This window comes from Gracilinanus agilis, chromosome 3, assembly GCF_016433145.1.
Source record: "Gracilinanus agilis isolate LMUSP501 chromosome 3, AgileGrace, whole genome shotgun sequence".
NCBI lineage: Eukaryota > Metazoa > Chordata > Mammalia > Didelphimorphia > Didelphidae > Gracilinanus > Gracilinanus agilis.
The window spans coordinates 92377460-92398565 of NC_058132.1; the positions used below are offsets into that span (position 1 = coordinate 92377460).

Sequence of the window (21106 nt, forward strand, 5' to 3'; positions counted from 1 at the left end):
AGGAGGGGCCAACACTGGGTGATAGGAGGTGAAACAAAATCTATATTTTCTTGGCATGAGCTCCAGACTCTCCAGTAGTGTCTCTACTGGAAGTCAGAGGCAGGGTCTAAAAAAAAGATGACTGATCTAAAAGAACACCTGGGTACTGGTCCTACCTGGGTCACTGTGTAATCTTGGAGAAGTCTCTTGCCTTCTGAGGCTCGGGCCTAAGCTTTGACATCTAAAAACAGAGGAAAAATGATCCCTTTTCTTATAAGGTGAGGAAATAAAATTTAATTATAGGTATGAATAAAAGTGTAAATAAAGTGAAGGGTGGCAAAGTCCTAGAATGATCCGAGTGAAAATGGACTTTATATCCATGATCCAAGAACTCATGACTAAAGTGCTGCCTTTATGTCACCATCAATCAATGTCAGTAATATAGCCTTCACTAGATCTTGAATTAACCCATAACTGGACAGCTGTTAGGCTAAGGCTGTCCAAACTGGCAGTGAGGCTTTTCTCATGCTAGTGATTGAACTGACTGTTTAACAGTTTTATTGAAAGTTCCTATGGAACAAGCACTTGCCTGTGTGCATGAAGAAGAGGGAAGAAACGTCATGAGGCAGAGAGAAAAAGGGCTTGAGTACTTGTGCCAGCAGCCTCAATGTGTTCTTATATGGGAGTGTGTTTTGCCCTAACTCAGAGCCTTAAGCAATTGAGTTTGAAGATACTGATTCTTTCTTCTATGTACCTTGAAGAGTGAGGAGCTGATCTGTGGATAGTATGAGCAAGTAAGTATGAGAGGTGGTTAAGGTTGGAGGAACAGTACTGGTGAGTGCTGGTCCCAAGCTAGTCTGTATGGGAGTGTGGTTCTGAGGTCTCAGCCTGGAATGAGGTTAATGGGAGTAAGCAGTCCTATTTCAACAAATCTACCACATACTGGCTTACTGGCTCTGTCTCTGCCCATGTTACTAGACTTCTCAGTGCCCTAGGCAACTCCTTAAGATTACAAAGTTGTAGAGAAGGTGCCAACTTGTCCTCATTGTGAGTTCCCTGTACAAGAGAAATCATAGGTCTACTTACTCCCTAGTTCCTATTTTTTATTCATTAATAATTTTTTCATGTATAGACCTTGTTTCCCCATGAGTTCCTTGAGGAAAGAAACTCAAGGGGAAACAAAGTCTACATATGGAAAAATTATTAAGAGCTAAAAATGCAAAGTTCCAAATAAACATTACAGATATGAAGGATGATAGGAACTTGGAAGAGAAATAGAGAACTGTGTGCTGAGGTAGCTAGAGAAGGCTTTTTGAGGTGGTTTGATGGTGAGGGGGGCCCTGAAGAACTCAGCAGGTCTTACTCAGCTAAATGGATGAAAGGCATAGATAAATGGACAGATTGTGCATATGGAAAATTTCATAGATCTATATGTCTTTTTTCGAAAATCCCAAATATAATTTAATTATTATAATAATAGCTAGCATTTAAATAGCACTTAAAAGTTTGCAAAGTACATACTTATTATCTTATTTGATACTTGCAATAGCCCTGTGAGGTAGGTATTATTATCCTCATTTTACAGATAAGAAAACTGAGGCAGACGTTAAGTTAAATGACTTTTCCAGCTATTATGAGGCAAAATTCCCATTCATGTCTTTCTGACTCTGTAGGCCACCTAGCTACAAAAAAAAATGCATTCATTATTAATTTAATTAATATGCTGAAACCTCTGTGACCAGGGACTCTGAAATGCAGGAGAGTTATTGTAGATCTATATGTCTTAAGTAGAAGGCTAGAGATGTGGAGGCAATGGAGAACTTCAGGCAATGGGAAATCATGGAGGATGCCTGAGCAATAACATATCAAACTGAATGCTGGATTACAGGTTTTGAGCTGGAAGGGCCCTTGGGGTCTAACTCCCACTCCTTTCCCACTTAAATTTACTAATAAGGAAGCTCAGTCCAGAGGGAGAGGTGACCTGGCCCATGTTACACAGACAGCCTATGGCAGAAACTGGGATTTAAAGCCAGGGTCTTAAGACTCAAAATTCAGCATTCTTTCTACTATAGCTGCTATTAAACATGAAGCAGATATCCCAAGGCAGCCTGCAGAGAACTGACACAAGGAGAACCTCCTTACAGATTGAACAACATTTTCCCATAATTTGTAAACATGTGCCTTTAGGCTATGTGGAGTGGGTCTAAGGCAAACCTGAAACGGATGACTACACAGCAAGGAGACCAGGGTGTGTTAGAATAACAGAATAAGGTCTTAGTAGACCCTATACTAAACCAGGAGATGTGGGTTTTAGTCCTGGTTTTGCAATTTATTAGTCATGTGACTTTGTGAGTCACTTTCTTTCTCAGGGTCTTAATTTCTTCTTCAGTTAAATGGGAACAATGAGGGGTGTAGACAGCATACTGGATACAATGCCAGGCCTGGAGTCTGGAGGATTTGGCTTCAAATCTGGCCACAGACACTTCCTAGCTGTGTGATCCTGGGCAAGCCACTTCACCCTAGTTGCCTACCCCCTTACTGTTCTTTTGCCTTAGATCTAAACAGAAGGTAAAGTTAAAAAAAAAAGAAGGGGGTGGGGTATGGACCCACATTAGAGTTAAAATAAGATAGCAAGCGTTGTAAACTATGTTATGCTGTATAAATTTTAGGCATCTCACACCAAGCCCTCTGGGGCCTGGGGGACAACCCTGGTCACTCAAAGACTAGGCCAGAAGAATACAAGAAATGGCAAGCCCTAACCAAGCGTAGAGGCCTTGAACCCAGGCCTAGTGACAGACTATGTGTCTAGTCTCTGAGAATTGGCCCAGGTGGGGGTTCGAAGACACTCCAGACTGGCAGCAAGGGAATTCAATTTTTTGGTTGGGGCATCTCACAAAACTTTCTATTTAGATATGGATGGTTTGGATTGTGTGTGGGTGGAGGGAATATTAATAAAAAGTCACAGATCCTCAAACTACTAAAATAAGGAAGTTTAGTAGCACAGGATTCCAAGTCAAGAGACTTATTAGAATCCAAGCTTTGGCCCATAATCGTTGTGTGATGCTAAGCCAGATACTTCATCTAAACTGAGACTCAGTTTCCTCCTCAGTAAAATAGTTGTAATTAATTTGTTCCACTGATGGATAAAGTAATGGTAAGTAGTGAACACTTACACATATATCTTCACTTGGGAGGGAGTCTTGGCAGGAAGGCTGGACAACTTCAGATAGACTGATCTCACCCAAGGCGTATTACCATAAGGCAAGGTCAAGGAGACAAAAGTATAGAGGAAGTGGGCCATGGCTGTTTGCATGGTTACTGTCCTTAGGTGCCTTAGGGGAAGAAAGACAGGACTCCACACACTCTGGCTGTCCTTGAGTTCTGTTGCAGAAGCCAACATTGATATTAAGGGGAATTCTGAGAGAGCAGGCAGGCTACCACCTTCTGCCTCACTGATCACACTCCCTTGTAGTGGGACTCTGAAGGAGGAAGAGAATGTTAAATTAAGGGATGGCTGAGGGCCCCGGAAGACTGAATCCTATCTTAGCCTGCTTTATTGTTAGCAACAGTAATTATACCCTGCAAAAGGGAGAGCTAAGTCCCAGGCAGGGCTCTATGTAAGGAGTGTCGGCCTTTGTTCTCTCCACTCCCCTAAACATGCTAATCACAAATCTGCTCAAATCTAACAAAGTTTGGAAGGGGTACATACAGGGCCCCACAAAGCCCAAACATCTGGCTAATTCAATTAAGACACCAATTATCAATCTGGATGCTTTGTCTCTATAACAACAACCACTCTGACTGACTTGTCTGACAGATGTTTTGGCTGCCCTAGGCCAATGGAAGGACTATAGCAAGGAAGAAGAATAAGAAGTCATAAATATAAGTCTGTTTACTCTTTTATTTTTAAGGATAAGCAATGGTTTAAGTATGGCCTTCTGCTTTGATTAAGGAATAAAAATAGGAGGAAAGTAATGGCTGTTATCTGTTCTCCTTGATAAAAACTCTAACATGTGTGAATTCAGACATACATGTTAGGGTCAAACATAAGTGCATTTACTCGTGTCCAAAGTCAGAAGCCTTATAAGGAGTTCTGGAAATAGATTAATTAATAGAATTATAATAATTTTACTTCTTGCTCTCTATTTGGTGATCTCACCAAGCTCCCAGAGTGAATTACCATCTTTATGCTGAGGGAGGGAAAAAAAAAATCACCAGAGAAACTGACTTGGGGGTGGGGTGGGGAGAAGAGGAGGCAAATGAATTGTCCAAGATTACAATGAATCAGAGGCAGAGATAGAATTGGAATCCAGAACCTTTTAGTATAAATCCAGGTTCCAGGTGCTCTTTTCCCTACAGGGAACACTGGTTCTAGTCATACTGTGATATAGTATAATTATATAGTATATATCTGGGATAAAGTGATATGGTAGGGACTTGGGGACTTAAAGAGTCAGGAAGACTTGAATTTAAATCTGGCTTTAGACATTTACTAGTTGTATAACCCTTAGCAAGTCACATAACTTCTGCTGCCTCAATTTCTACATCCATAAAATGGTGGTGTGGATAATAGCACCTACCTCCCCCCAAGGTTGTTGAGAGGATAAAATAAGAATATTGTAAAATGCTTTGCAAACCTTAAATTGTCATAGAAATGCTAATTATCATTTTTAACAGTAGGGACAAACAATCCTTGAATGGTAAATTATCCAGTTTCCACTGTTGCTGGCCATTTATTTCCACAAGAAGTGCTTCCCCTAGAATAATCTTAAAATAAGTGTGCAGGTTCCTTCATCTTAGAGTTATTCATCATGGGGTGGTAGATGGATCAGATCATTATAATAAAAGGGACCCAGAAATTCCCTAATTCTTTAGAACGAAGAGGAATAAGGGTTAAGAATGAGGAAGATGGGAAATTCTTGTTCTAGTCACCTCTCAGGTATGGTTTTGCCTATAACCACAAGCTTTGTTGCTTGTCAGTCTGTCTGTTGGACCATATCCATGGCTCTTCACAAATCACAAGAGAAACTCTGGACTCCTCAGCCTCATATTCATGGACCTTTGGGTTTTCCCTTTCAGCTTCTTTATTTCCCAGTATGTTTCTTCAATTCCAGTCAGGCCTTAGTCTCTGCCATTTTGTAATAATATCCAGGCTCATTCCTGCCTCTGTCTGTGCCTTACTGATATGTCTTCTTCCTCTCCAGAACTAGAGCCATCCTTGCCTCACTGTCCCAAATCATACCCAGTATTCAAGGGCTAGCTCAAGGCTCACCTTTCTCTCCTTTTGACAGCCCAGTACCCACTCTTTGTGCTAAACTTTTTGCCACTTAAAGAGATCATCTCCTGTCCTGTCCTGCCCTCTCTGTTCAGATGTAATTCAATCTGTACTCTCCTTCTTAAAGTGAATCTTCAGGGGCAGCTGGGTAGCTCAGTGGATTGAGAGCCAGGCCTAGAGACAGGAGGTCCTAGGTTCAAATCCGGCCTCAGACACTTTCCAGCTGTGTGACCCTGGGCAAGTCACTTGACCCCCATTGCCTACCCATACCAATCTTCCACCTATAAGTCAATACACAGAAGTTAAGGGTTTAAAATAATTAAAAAAAAAAAGTGAATCTTCTGCCAGCTAGGGACATAAAGGAGACAAGGATGTGGCTGGTATAGTGAGGGAAGACTGTATTTTGCCCAAGCTCAGGAATTTAGCGGCAGTGGGGCTCAGTAGAAAAGGCTCAGTGGGATGTAGGAGGCAGGAAAGCTGGGTGTGAGTCTTAGATCTGAAACTATGTAGCTGCATGCCTCTGGGCAAGTCAGTTCATCTCCTATTCTGGTTTCATTCTGCCTTTTTTTAAGGACAAAGATGAGAATGTGGATGACAACAAGAAGTGACATCTCAACAGGGCTCCAAGGTTTGCACAGTGCTTTATCTACGTCACTTGAACCTTATGCTACCCTGGGAGGTCAGTGCTACGTGTTTTATTAATCTTATTTTACAGATGAGGAAACTGAGATTCAAACAGTTGAAGTGATTTGTCTAAATTCCCAGAATGAGTTTGCAGCAGAATCTGATTCCAGGCCTTTCTGGAGCCAATCAGTGCTCTAGCCAGCAGGCTATGTTACTTAAATTGTTTCACTACAGCAGATTATTATGAGGAAAGGGCTTTGGAAATTTTTTAAGTGGTCTAGAAATGTGAGCTATTATCAACATGCAGGCCAGCATTCAAGCCCTTTCCCAAGTCTTCTGGGAGGGAGAGAAGAGCTGGCAGGCACTGTCACCCAGAAAGGGGGCCTGTCTGGCCTCTAGGTGCCTTTGGCTGGTGGCAGTGAGCTCATGCCAGACATATGCTCAGGAAGTCAGAGCTACTTCCTTTGAAGACTACTTAAGGGTCGTTAAAGGACTGTGGAAACTGGGTGTCTGGGTATCAGGTGGTTGTGTGTGAGTAGGTAGGATACTCATGGGAAAGGGGCATGAAATTATGTAAGAAAATTCACATCCTTGGTCCTGTAATTCCAATACTGCATCTGTGAGGAAATATTAAATAGCAGTATCAACTGTAATTGCAAAAAAATGGGAAACAAACTTCATCTCCAACTATTGGAGAATGGCTGAACAAATTGTGATATATAATGTAATGAGGTGATAACATGTGAAGAATATAAAGTAATATGTGAAGCTATGTACAAAATGCTACAATAGGAATAAAACAGAAAAATATCTCTACTTACCAAATATGCAAATTAAGACAAAACTCAGATCAAACCCATTAGACACCTCTCGTATAATAAAGCTTAAACCCAGTTATCAGAAAGGGTTTATGGAGGACATGAGGATTGAGTTCCATATAAGCCTATCTCTTCATGATTCCATCACCAAAATGGACCCATTCTGGACTTTTGGGCTTTATTTGAATCATTCCCCCATCTGGAATGCCCTCTCCTATGACTCCAGATCTCAAAAATATTACAAAGCCTTTGAGTCTCTCCTCTTCCAGGAAACCTATTTTAACTACTCTAGTCTTAGGGATCTCTTTCCCAGTGGTTGTACATTTACTACCTGTATTATATAATCTGATATTTATTCATATTTCATGTAATTCAGAACCAGAGTCAGTTAGAGGGTACACTGGATGAGAAGGGGGATAAGCCTGGAGCAGGAAGACCTGAGTCCAAATTCAGCCGTATATATTTACTGACTGTGTGATCCCAGGCAAATCACTTAACCTATTTGCCTTAGTTTTCTCAATTGTAAAACAAGGCTACTTTCCAGGGTTGTTGTGAGGATTAAATGAGAAAATAGGAGCTTAATAAAAGCTTGTTCCCTTTCCCTTTATTTTAATTCTAATTTTTTTTTAATTTTAAACCCTTAACTTCTATGTATTGGCTTCTAGGCAGAAGAGTGATAACGGTAGGCAATGGGGGTTCAAGTGACTTGCCCAGGGTCACATCATAGCTGGGAAGTGTCTGAGGCCAGATTTGAACCTAGGACCTCCCGTCTCTAGGCCTGACTCTCAATCCACTGAGCTACTCAGCTGCCCCACCTTCCCCTTTATTTTAATAAGTGTGTGTGCAAAAGATCTGGGGGTGTCGCTGGACAGCAAGTGAAAAAAAAAAGTCAGCCAAGACCTACCAGCCGAAAAGCTAATGTAATCTCAGGCTGCATTAGTAGAGGCACGATATCCTGAGTAAGCAGTGGTCGGCAACCTTTTTGGCCGTGAGAGCCATAAATGCCACATTTTTTAAAATGTAATTTCGTGAGAGCCGTACAGTGCTCACAGTGCGTGCTCCTGTAACAGCGCCTGAAAACAAAAAATTTGACTTTATGGCTCCTGCAGAAAGAGCCATACGTTGCTGACCCCCGTAAGTAAGGACGGTGGCAGACTTGATAGGAGGGACACTGCTTTTCTTCAAACTTCCTAACAACTAGGACTTTTCAAGAGTGGAATGGGCTGCCTTGAGAGATGGTGGGTTTTCCCTCCTTGGAGGTCTTCAAGGAGAGACTGGATGACCCTTTTCTGGCTTGGATGCAGTGAGGATTCCTTTCATGAATGGGTTTGAATGAGTTGGCCTCTTTTCAAATTCTATGAGTCTCTATTTCAAGGTTGAGGTTGTCATACAGCAGAGAAAACAGATATTCAGCTTTAGCCCTGAAGAGTAGAACTAGTACATGTCAAGGAAATTGTAGTTATAGGAAATAAGCAGGAGGCTGTAGACAAAGCTCACTGCTTTATGTGAAATGTAAAAACTTGGATTTACAAACTCAATTAACTGGAAGGTGATGACTAATTGAGAAGCTTGACAACAGTGCTAATAACAAAATGTCAAGATTATAAAAATCAGAGCTGGAAAGAAACCTGAGGAACATTTAGTGAAACCCTTTATTCAGCAGAAGAGAACACTAAGTAAGGTCAAGAGAAAAGAGATTTGCCCAAGATTATATATAGTGAGTCATATGCAGAATCCAGATCGAAATTCAGGCTTGGTTTCAGTTCAACTGTCTTTCTGCCCTATCATTCTGCTAGTAAAAGTCAGAAAATCTGAGGTTTTAGTGGAGGTAGGATGCATTTCCTTCAGCATCTTTTGGGAGGATAGCCAGTCAAGGGGAATGTTAGAAAGAAAACTGAGTTTGGGGTCAAGGGTAATGTCCTGACAGCAAACTGTCAGCTTATTAAGTGAAGGAAGTCAGAACTAAGAAGGAGCTTCTCTCCTAGATAAAAAGGGTAGGGAATTGAGATTAAAGAGGAAGAGGGATCCTAGTGGAAGGTAGGTGGGAAGAAAGCCAAACAAGAAGTTCAAGGGATGCTAAGGTTGGGTTTCAGTCCCAAGTGAAGGGGCTGGGGTGGTGAGCTGAGGAGGAAGGTGTCAAGAACTTAGAGAAGGCAGGTGGGGGACAATGAGAAGAAAAGGCAGTGTTGCATAATATGAAGAGCACAATATTCATAGCCAGAGGAACTGTGGGGTTGAGGAGTAGAGATTTAATTACCCCTAACAGTGTAAGAGAGCCTCAGGTATGCTGAAGAGATTCTTCTCAGTTCTTCAAAGGATGTTATTAGCTTGCTCATGTTTTCTGGCAAATCCTTCAGAGAATCTGCCCAACATTAAGGAGTTTCTGAGTTTGGAAAATGAGTGCTAGATTTCAGAGAAGTGAGATCTGAATCATATCTCCCCCACTTAGTACCTGTGTGACTTGGGCAAGTCATTTAAACTGCTTTGGGACTCAAATTCCCCACCTATAAATATAATTTGTCTGTCCCCTTCTCTTGCTTCAGGAAGCAGTATGGTGCAATGAGATGTGGGGTTCAAGGTCCTAGGTTCAAAGACATTTTATCCAGGTGACTTTGATCAGTCAGTCACAAAGTCTTTAAGTGTCCACTATATGCAGCATATTAGGGATACAAAGAAAGATAAAAAATGGTTCATGCTCCCAATGAACTCCCATTCTAAAGGGAGAGACAACAAACTATATATCTCAACTTCTCAATTAGTTATCACTTTCCAGGTAATTGAGTCTGTAAATCTAAGTTTTTACTCTTCACATAAAGCAATGAGTTTTGTCTAGAGCCTCCTGTTTATTTCCTACGTTAAAATCATTATCTGGGACAAGATGGATGCCACCTTGACTGACAGGGCTGGCAGTTGAGAATTTGGAATGTTCCCAGGTGCAGTGAGCCAGGGGCAAAAAATCGGTTGGCTCCACCCTATAAATACCCCCAAGGAACAACAGTTGAGAGCTCAGAGCTCAGATTTGAGCTGGCTTCTCTTGGAGCAAGAACTAGGACAGAGGGAGGTGAAGGGTGGAAGAAGGGATAGGCCTGAAACCTGTAACCTGTACCTGACTGAGAGCTAGTGATCAATCAACACCATTGATAGTAGAGCTGAGAGAGTATAGAGATCATCTATCAACATCAGCATCAATAGCCTTCCCTAATCTCTGGCTTGGCTGTGGCCAGGTCAGGTCAGAGTTAGTGAGAGGGTGAAGACCTCCAGCTTCTACCAGGCTAGCAATCTCCAGACTTGATCAACAATTAGCTTAATAGCCAAACAAATAGCCACAGCGTTCCCAGATCCTCAAACCTATTAACTTGTTTTCTCCTTTCTATTAATAGTTAATACAGTGATTTATCAACAAGTACCTTTCCTGAACAGTTATCCTACCAAAGCCCTTGGGAAGGGGAGAATAAATACACAGTCAGATAACAACGTTTCCAATAGCCAATCAATAGCCTTATCAACAACTAATCCAACCTCAGGTTGGGCCTAGTGAAGTTAACCATCTACCTAACCTCTCATGGTCCCAATCACGGCAACTGTTAGAAGGAAGCAACTGACAGGCTTAATCAATCAAGCCTGTCAGGGAGGAGAAGCATAGATTACATACATAGCTATTGTGAGAGGAGTATGTGTTTCCTCCCTCACGAACTATAGTCAGCTTAGACCTTGGGCACCTGGTCCTTCCTCCATTCATACTATCTCTGAGATCTACATACCATCCATCCTCCAAGATCTAGAGGAAGATTGATATATATATATATCTCAAGGGTCTTTCATTCCTTTTAACACCTTTAACTTTTTATATATATATATATATATATATATATAAAGTTATACACACACACACACACACACACATACATAAATAAATAAAGATATCAAGGGCCTTTCATTCCTTTTAACACCTATAACTTTACAACTTCCTTGACACAACCTTGAAATAGAGACTCATAGAATCTGAAGAAGCCATATCATTCAAACTCATACATAGAAGGAATCCCCACTGCATCCAAGCCAGAAAAGGATCAGCCAGTCTCACCTTGAAGACTTCCAAGGAGGGGGAACCCATCATCTCCCAAGGCAGCCCATTCCATTTTTGGAGAGTTCTAGTTGTTGGGAAGTTTGAAGAAAAACAGTGTCCCTCCTATAGAGTTTGCCACTCTCCTCCCTCAGGATATTGTGCCTTTACTAATAATAATTAGTGACCAATAATAAATGAGCCACAAAGAGAAGGCACTAGAATTAAGAGGGACTGGGAAAAGTTTACTGTAGCAGGTAGAATTTTGGCTGGGACTTGAGGAAGTCAAGGGAAGCCAACAGGTGGAGAGTCTCTTCAGACATTAAGGACAAGCCAGAGAAGATGCCAAGAGATGAAGAGTTTATTCATGGAATATCTAGGAGGCTGGTGTTACTGGTCTGAGAATATATGGAGGGTATTAGGTGTAAGAACACTGGAAAAATAGGAGTCTACATCATGAAGGGTTTTGAACACCAAGCAGAGGGTAGTTGATTTAACTGCTTTGGGCCTCAGGTGCCTCATATGTAAAAACTAGATGGCTTTAGAGTCCTCTTTCAACTTCACATCACTGATTTGATAACTGTCAGTGCTTTTTTATAAGCTGTCCACCCAAGCCTGGAAAAAATTTTTTTTGAGCCTGAAATATTTTATATATACTTAGCTTATATATATTACTTCCCCAAAGTAGAATGTAAACTACATCAGAGCAGGGACAATTCTGTTTTTGTTTTTTTAAGCACATTGCTTTGCACATGGTAGGTGTTCAACAGGCATTTGTTGACTAGAATGTCCATACTCTGATCAAGGATGACTTCAAAATGGGTATAAATTAGCTTCAGAAAGATTTTGAGGAGATTAGACAATAGGCATACCAATCATACTCTCTTCTATATACTCTGAGATCTAGTGATACTGGCTTCTTAGCTGTTTCTTGCTCTATAAAATAAGTTCCCTGCTGTCTCTAAAACCTATGATTCTATTTCTCCTTGTTTCATCTTCAGCAGCACAGGATATTGAAAAAAAAGCACTTCAATTACAATCAGATACTTATTAAGAGCCTACTTTATGCAAAACACTGTTTTTGGTGCTTCAAGTCCAAGAATCTAGATAAAATCTGGCTCTTGTCCAAAAGGGATTTGTCTGGAAGATAGATAAAACACAAATTGGGAAAATACAATATATAATAGTATGTAAATGCATTAGCATGAGTTAAACAAAGAATTTTGTTTATTAAATAATACTGTGAGTGAAATAATACTGGAAAGGCAGGGAGTTGCTAGATTGTGGAAGGCTCTGAATGTCAATCAGGTGTTGGGACTTACCTCAGTGAGCAAAAGGGAATGATTAGTTTTGAGCAGAGCTGGGATGTGACTAAATCTGTGCATGGCAGTGGGCAACAAAAGGTTTGCTGACGATTTAGTTACTGATTCTGTGACTCAGATTTCTAAAGGCTTTGGAGTTGGAAAAGAACCATAGAAAGCATTTAGTTCACTTTCCTCATTTTACAGAGGAGAAAACTGAGGCTCAGGAAAGTTAAGTGACTTACCCAGAGTTAAACATGTACTAAATAGCAGAATCAGGAACTCAGATTTCCTGACTCAAAATCCATTGATTATTCCACTAGTCCACATTCCTTTTCAAAACCTGTCAGGTATATGCTACTGATGGGATGTATACAATGGTGTGATTGGACCAGATGTCCTCAGAGGATCCTTATAGTTCTAGAATTCTAGGAATGGATGATGATGATGAAAGATTAGTTTCTGGACTAAATGACTTCTAACATCCTTTTTCAGGTCTAAGATTATATATGATTCTAAGACAGTTCCAAATAATATAGTTCCAAAAGTCCAAGCTAAATCTGGAATGATTACTGGCAGCAACATCCTAAGGGATAAGGGAATAAGAAAAGGGCCTCTCTCTTAAACATGAGGCAAGGCCTGAAGGGTCAAGGAGGGCAGGGGTCAGGGTGGAGAGGTTGGCTACTGGTGGCCCTGCCTATTCTGACTGATGGCCACTTGTCTGAGGTGGAAGGGGGTGGGAGGGAGAGAGCTAGATCGTTAATGGCTTTGGCCCGAGGCTGGGAGTAAGGGAGGGGCGGTGTGTGTGTGTGTGTGTGTGTGTGTGTGTGTGTGTGTGTGTGTAAATGGACACTCTGGAAGAAAGCAGGTGGGGGGAAGTGGAAAGGGCAGGGGGCTAGTGGGCTGGGGGGCATCTGTTCCATGTCAGCAGACAGGAAGCATATCCCTGGCTTGGGTCAATGGGACTAGCCCCGGCAGGGAAGCTGCTTTACAAAGGATACCGTGGCTGAACTACTTTAAAGGTGTTCGATCTCAGCCCAGGGGAGCAGGTTCTCTTTCAGAACCAACTTCCAGGCAGTTATAGGAGATACTGTGAAGGGGAGGGGGGAATAGAGGGGACAGAAGAGAAAATATGAAAGGGGATGAAGCATGAGGCTCAGGGGAATAGGGGTGCATCAATGAGCAGAAAGGGGCTATGGTGTCTCTCACCCACAAAAGCCCTTCCTGAAAACTTCCCACAAAACAAAAAGGCAAGAACAATACAGCTCTGAGACACTTTTCTAGCACCTGCCTTTGGGAGGGACTCAATCAGCTTTTATGGATACTAAGGCTGGGCCAAAGTACTCTCTGAATTGGCACATCTGCTCTATTTGGAGTGGCCTGAGATGTGAGCTGGACCAGGGATGTGCATCCCTCAGGGACAGTGCCAGGGACTGGAAGACTGCAGTTTCCCATCCCCAAGTTAGGACTTTCAAGGGGAAAGACCACCTGTTGAGGATGTTGTGTTTGGGCTTCCTGTTCAAGTACTGATTGCACTAGATGGATGATCTCTGAAATCACAGGCTTAGAACTTCCAGTGACCAAGAGGCCCAAGCTACTACAGGTGATAGGAAAGACAATACTTTTGTACTCCCTATTCTGAAGTCACGGGAGGGGAGAAGGGAGGCCTCCCCCACCCCCCATCTGTCCTCTAGCAGGGAGGCCTTGGTTGTTCCTGTTAAACAAGCAGGAACAACCTGCTAGCAGAAAAGAGAGGCAGGAAGGGCACAGTTCCACTGACAATGCCTCTTGTGTACCAAGTTCTGTGCTGAGTATTATTCCCAAAAGTCTTTGGGGGAGAGAATAACTTGTTTCCTTTTATAAAATGGGACCAGATAGACAAGTCATCTTGCCTCCTGACTTGGTCTACAGGGTAAATAATGAATAAGTCAGAATACTCACTGGTCACTAGCCAGAGTAAGATTTTCTTTGAAGCTCAATCTTCCCTTATCAAGGATGCCTATTTAGTAGGTAGGAACCATTTTCAGGCATTCCTGGCTTTTGTACAGCTTACTCCTTTCCCCTTTCTCCTCTCACTGAAGGGCTTCTCAGGATCAGAAATTTCAGGGTTGTTCTCTCTAGTCCAACTTACATCTGATAAATAATTTCTCTTCCTATAAGGATCACCCAGCTATTAAATAATAGCTCCCATAAAGGGAAATCCACCATCTCCTAAGGTAGCCCTTAACATGGAGATCTGAGTCAGAAAGTTTCTCCTTATACCAAGTCCACACTTACCTTTTTCTGATTTCTACCTATTTCTTCTAGCTCTACCCTCTGGAGTCAAACAGAATAAGTCTATTCCATCTTCTTCAAATACTTGAATGCAGCTATCATAGCTTCCCTAAATCTATATACTTCTAAGGGATAAATAGCCTTAGTTCCTTCAGTAAGACAGTCTCATGTAATATCAGCTCAAGACCCTTTTACCATCCTGGCCTCTCTGTTCTGGACACTATTCAGTGTCCTTAAAATGCTATACCCAAGGGTTCAAATTTGGCCTCAGACACTTCCTAGCTGTGTGACTCTGAGCAAGCCACTTATCTCCCATTGTCTAACCCTTATTGCTCTTCTGTCTTAGAACCAATACATAGCATTGAATCTAAGACAGAAGGCGAGGGTTTAAAAAAAAAAAGTGATACTCAGAACTCAACACTGTATTCTGATGCTACTGAATTATGGTAGAACATGTAGTGGAGTGGTAAACACATGCAATCCTGGATGTTATGCCTCATGAAATATAACCTGAGTTCAGATATCACATGGCTAAGAGTCTGCCAAAACCCATATATATTAAAAAAAAAATTTTTTTTTGCTGATGCTTTTAGATACAGTTGTCACTGCTCAATGGCTGCCCCACCCCATCAATGGAACCTCCCCTTATAAGAAATATATCCCAACAAGCAAAATGGTATTTACCACAGCTGACAACATAGGTTTCATTTAACTGACCAGGATTCTGCCACCTTTCCACTGAGGAGAGGAATGTTTTAACATCGATGTTATGATGAACAGATCTGAATTCTGATGTCTTTTAGGGTTGCTTTCCTTTACTTAGTTAAAAATTTTTTCTTTGTCACATTGGGGTTGTTTTCTTGGTTTTGCTTCCTTAGTTCTGTATCAAATAACTCCTCAAGTTTCTTTTCAAACTCCTTACAATTCACTGTTTTTTAGAATGCAATATTATTCCATTATATTCACACACCAATATTTGTTTGGCTATTCCCTAACTGATGGGCACTGAGTTTGCTTCCAGTTGAATGCTACCATAAAAAGTGGCTCAATGGTTATTTAGGTATATGTGGGGCCTCCTTTCCCCATCTTTGGCCTCACTGGAATCTCTGCCCAAGAGTGGCATTGACAGATCAAAGAATATGAACAATTAAGTCACTTTTGTACATCTGCTGTGTAGCCAGGTGTGTCTCCTTCTCATCTTATACTGACCTTTAAAAATAAAATTAAAATTCAAGTCCTTTGGAATGTGATGCCATTTGTTTCCATGAAAAGCTAAGGAAGTGGCTCAGTGGTGGAGAGAATGCTAGACATGGAGCTAGGATATGCTGCTTCCAGTTCTAAGGTCACCCAAATAGTTGTGTGATCAGAAGTAAATTGGCCCATCTTTCTGAGTTTTCTGTTCCTTCATCTGTAAAATGTAAAATCCCTAGTCTACTTCCCTTCTAAGCATGCTGTAATGATTAAGTGAGGTCATGGATGGTGAAGTCTTTTGTAATGGAAAAGCTCTTTGAGAATGTGGCCATTCTTATGTGCCTTGCGCCACTTATTTCTCCTCAGTGAGCCTCAATTTTTTTCATTTGCAAAATGGGGATAATGAGATCTACTTCACAAGGTAGCTGTTCATAAAGTACTCTATGAACCTTTATGCTCTAGAAATGAAAGATGATATTGCTATTAAAAACTGTTACCTTCCATATCTTAGAATCAATAATGTGTACTGGTTCTAAGGCAGAAGAGTGGTAAGGGCTAGGCAGTGGGGGTTAAGTGACTTAGCCAGGCTTAAATAGCTTAGGAAGTGTCTGAGGCCAAATCTGAACCCAGGACTTCCAGTCTCTATGCCTGGCTCTCAATCCACTGAGCCACTTAGCTACCCCTGAGAGGTATTCTTATTAATATAATAATTCTTCTGGTTACCAGTATGCCTGTGCACAAGAAATGGTGTAAGACACCATGAAGGTCAAAGCCAATGAGAAAGAAAGTGGGCTGGCCATGTAAGTACAGTGAAGAATAGATAGCAAATGGGCAGGCTGCAGTGGCACCCATGAAATATTAAGAGAATCCTTTAGAGTGTGCTGGTGGATCAGCTAAGGGGGATTAATAGAAAGACACAGACAAGAATCCTGGAGAGGCCGAAAATAACTGTACTCAAGGATTCTCTGTGTTAAGAACATTACTTCCTGCTGAAATATGGCTATTGCTGGGCCCCGGCTAGGGTCACAGACTCAGAGCTTACCAATACTCTCAGAGGATGTGACATGCCCAGGGAGTATTTGCGGACCAGTTAATGCCACCAAGATAGTAACATGTGAGAGTGGAAGGGAGTATTTCTTGGGAGTAAAAGCAAAAGGTGGAAGGAGGGGCTGAGTTTCAAAGTGTGTCCCACTGTTCCCTATTCTGAGACAGTATAGTATAAAGAGCACAGGATTGGAAATCAAGATTGGTTTGATCCAAACTCCACCATTTACTAGCTGTGTAACTTTGGGCAATACACTTTTCTTCTCTGAAATTTGGTCTCTTTTTCTGTAAAAGGAGGGTGGCAATCCCTATTCTGCTCCATGGGCAGGGTTTTCATATAAGTCTAATGAGACTAGATGAGAAAGAATGCCTTTGTGTACAAAGTATTCTAGTCTTGATCATCATATTGAAAACGCTTCATCCTTCTTGTTCCCCAATGATCTGTGTCCCCCATGCTAGATGTCTGTTCTCTGTTTGTCTTGGTACAAGACAAATCAGGGAAATAAAAAATTAAAGTCAGAGCGAGAAATGAGAGTCTGGGCAAACCCAAGCTTAATTAACTGGAGGCCTCATTAGAATCAAATGCCATAAGCCAAAAAATATTGTAATTAAATATCTTAAGCACATAGATTTGGGCCTTTTGTTTCTTTAATAGTTTTGGCCTTGGTCCTTAGGGAAGTCCAGGGGGGAAGCAAGGGACTTTGTAATGAAAAGGCAGAATTGGCTCTTCCCTTACTTCATTCTATACCTATTTTAGGCCTTCTTACCTCCGTCCACCAGCTCCTTTACAGTGCGGTAATCATCAGCAAGGGCAGCATAATGCAAGGCTGTACAGCCCCTGAAGCTGGCCCGATTGTTCAGTCTATTGTTGAAGTCGTCTTCTCGGGTCACCAGGACTACCAGGAAAACGGAGAGAAACAAACAATTCAATTAAGGTGCTTAGGATTTAAAACTGGATGAGGACTTGAGATCATCTAGCGTTGTCAACCTATGTTTTACTAGTTGAAGAAATTAAAACAGGAATGTTGAAAACTTTTTTTTTTTTTTTGCTCGAGGGCACACAAATACAAAGAATTTTATTCAAAACCTTCCAGGGACTATGCCATACTAGCTCTTCAAAGACTGTTAAAGGAATGCTAGCAGATCTATTTTGCCTCACATTTATTTGTTGCCCTAATTTCTTCTAAAAATGTTTTTAAGAATGATACAGGCTCAGTTGATCTCATCACTTTCTGGAGGCTTGTTTTTCCCCTTTACTTCAATTGTTTTGTGTGGTGACATTATATTCTTCCATACCACATTTTCTCCAGCCAAATATTTTGCAACGAGCCTGGCATTTCCATTTCTCTGTCTAGAAAGGAAATCTAGCATATGTGATTGACATGGTATTTGAATTTATTATCTTGCTCCCCAAACTGGTGGAACTGCTGGTCATCCCCAGGATGTCTCCATCCTTCCATTCTCAGTGATTTAGTGTCACCCTTCATTCTTCATTAACTCTTTTATCCCACTTATCCAATTAACTAGTATTATTAACTAGTATGAAATCCTGTTTTTTCTACCTCTATATCTTTGGCATAGGTTCCTTCTTCTGTACTCTCAGCCTCCATTCTAGTCTGGATCAATATCAACTCATGCCTGGACGATTGCAATAGCTTCCTATTTGGGCTTTCTCTACTTCATCTTCCAAGTACCCTCTATATAGCAGCCAAAGTGAAAGTTTGATCAAATCAATTATCCTAATTCGACAAACCAAGTGATCAATTTAGTGGCTCCTTACTACCCCATAATCAAAAATAAAATCCTTTGTTTGGCATTTGAAGTTTTTTCAAAACCTGGTCCCCTGCTACTTTCCTAATCTTATTACATATTATTCCTCTCCATACATACTACTTCTTACTATTACTTGGCTATATTCTCCATCTCTCTATCTTTTGTGCCCAAAGCCTTGGATGTACCACCATTCCTCAGTATGTCTAATTTCTTTCTTTTTTTAAAAAATAATTTATTTAGAATATTTTTCCATGGTCACATGACTCATGATTTTTCTCCCTCTTCTTCTGCCTCCCCTCCCTGAGCTGACAAGCAATTCCACTGGGTTATACATGTAGCATCGTTCAAAACTTATTTATATATTATTCATATTTGCAATAGAGTGATCTTTTAATGCCAATACCCCAATCATATCCCCATTGAATCCTGTGATCGATCATATTTTTTCTTCTGCATTTCTACTCCCACAGTTCTTTCTCTGGATGTGGATAACATTCTTTCTCACAAGTTCCACTGGATTGTCCTGGATCATTGCACTGCCACTTGTAGAAAAATCTATTACAGTATCTCTAGTTTCTTTCAAGAATCAACAATCCTCTCTTCCTCTCAAAAGAATTGATTATTAAGGATTTGGAATTTAGTGTCCACAACCCCAGATTTCAGGAGGCTCATGAATTAAAACTTTTTTTCTATTTCAATATAACTGACTTCTTCTATAATCCTATGCATTTTATTTTATGCTCAGGCCATGTAAAATCCTATATCCTTTAGGGTTCAAGAAAAGTCTCATCTCCTCTAAGTTTTCCTTAACTACAATAGCTCACTGAACTCCAGCAGATAGAAATCAATGAATCTCAGGGCTAGAAGGGACGTTAGAGGTATATTCTAGCTCGATCTGCACTGAAGCAGGAATCAATTGCTATATGACCACTACTACCAAGTGCTATCAGCCTCTTCTTGAAGACCTCCCATGATGGGAGGTGTACTTTAACCAGAAGCAACCTCTTCTGAAGTTTAGTAAGTTTTCTTTATTTGAACACCAAATTGGTCTCTCTCAAATTCTACTTAGTGCTAGTAGATTTTTCATCAGGGAAAAAAACAGGATTAATCCCTTTTTCCAGGTGACAGCCTTTTGTCTATCTGAAGACAGTTATCTGTCTTCCTTAAGTCTTCTCTTCTAAGGTTATCTCTACTTCTTTCTACCAATCCTCAGAGGCAGTTTCCATTCTTCTGTCCATCCTGTCCTTTGTGTAAACCTCGGGTATTTCACCCCTATCCCATTTTATCTTGTACTATATTTTGGTACTTGCATTATCTATCTTATTTTTACCAGTTTGGGATTTTGCACAAAGTAGGGATTTAATGAGAATTGTTGTTGAATAAATGCTCCATTAAAATATCTAAAAACTTCTATAGTAATGGAAAAGGGGTGCTGGCATGGATAACATCTAAATAATGAATTTTTTTTATTCTTTTTTTTTTTTTTTTAATTTTAAACCCTTAACTTCTATGTATTGACTTATAGGTGGAAGATTGGTAAGGGTAGGCAATGGGGGTCAAGTGACTTGCCCAGGGTCACACAGCTGGGGAGTGTCTGAGGCCGGATTTGAACCTAGGACCTCCTGTCTCTAGGCCTGGCTCTCAATCCACTGAGCTACCCAGCTGCTCCCTAAATAATGAATTTTCCACTTATTTTGATTCTATCTCTCCTCAGAAGCCAGAAATTGGGAGTGGTAAATGCAGGGTGTGGAGGTGAACAAAGAGGGAGATTTGGTTTCAATATAAAGAAAAAACAACTTTAAACAATCAGTGCTTAACAAAGAATAGGCTTCATTAAGAAGTAAAGGGCTTCTTATTACTAGAGAACATTGAACAAAAGGTGAATGACCATTGCCAGGGATTCTGTTGAGGGAATTCTTGGTCATGGACATATGAGCCCTTTGTCACATAAATCTCTTTGGAGCTGACACTAGGATGTAGTGATTCCCAATGCACTGGTAGATAAGCCTGGGAAAACCACAGTGGGATGAAGCATCTGAAGACATTAAATGAAAACGACACTGGTGGATTTCATAGATTCTGGCTCATCCATTTGGATATGTAAATGAGCTCATGGTTAACTAAGACTTTCCTTGGACCTCTTTCAAAATGGACTCCAGAAGGTCAATGTCAAATTAATTAATTTGAAACTATAGAATTTCAGAGTAGGAAAAGACACTAGAATGTAGAATGTCACAGAAGGAAAGAATGTTAGCATATAGACTATCAGACTTGAAAGGGACCTTAGAACCTAGAAGTAAGTCAGAGTCTAATGAGATGGGGAATATAAAATGTAAGTGCTAATAAAGACTTTAGAGATAAAGTTTCATTTTACAAATAAAGAAAAGGGATTTGCCTTCCAGACAGGGGAAGGAGTTTATCCATTCAAGCTGAAGAGAATGAAAAGAGTGGGGTTGTTTTTTGTAGATTTATATTTGAAAAGAAGGAAATAAAAAGGGAGAGAATGACTGCTTGGGCCAGATGGAAAAATGATAACAGAAGATGTAAAGACGATTCCTTCTTGTTTCTTTTTTTTTTTTGCCAAGGTAAGGAAAATAATCCTACTCCTTATTTGTAAGAACAGAACAAAAAAGGGTTAATAGGAAGTTGAAACCAAAGCTAAATAGAGAGGGAGATAAAAGTACCCGTTGCTCTTGATGAGTTCAAGTTATTATGCTGGTACAGGAACTACATTCCAGGGTTAAGAAAGAATTGATGAATTTCC

At 40.7% G+C, this 21106-nt stretch overlaps 1 protein-coding gene across 3 annotated transcripts in view; it reads right to left on the reverse strand.

Moving 5' to 3' along the window:
* Window positions 1-21106, reverse strand: part of CLPB (caseinolytic mitochondrial matrix peptidase chaperone subunit B) — a 201286-nt gene that overhangs the window by 71786 nt on the left and 108394 nt on the right. For all 3 annotated transcript variants that reach the window (XM_044668108.1, XM_044668109.1, XM_044668110.1), the window contains one exon: window positions 17337-17465. In XM_044668108.1, coding sequence (XP_044524043.1) covers window positions 17337-17465 — 129 coding nt within the window. The remainder of the gene's footprint in view (window positions 1-17336; window positions 17466-21106) is intronic.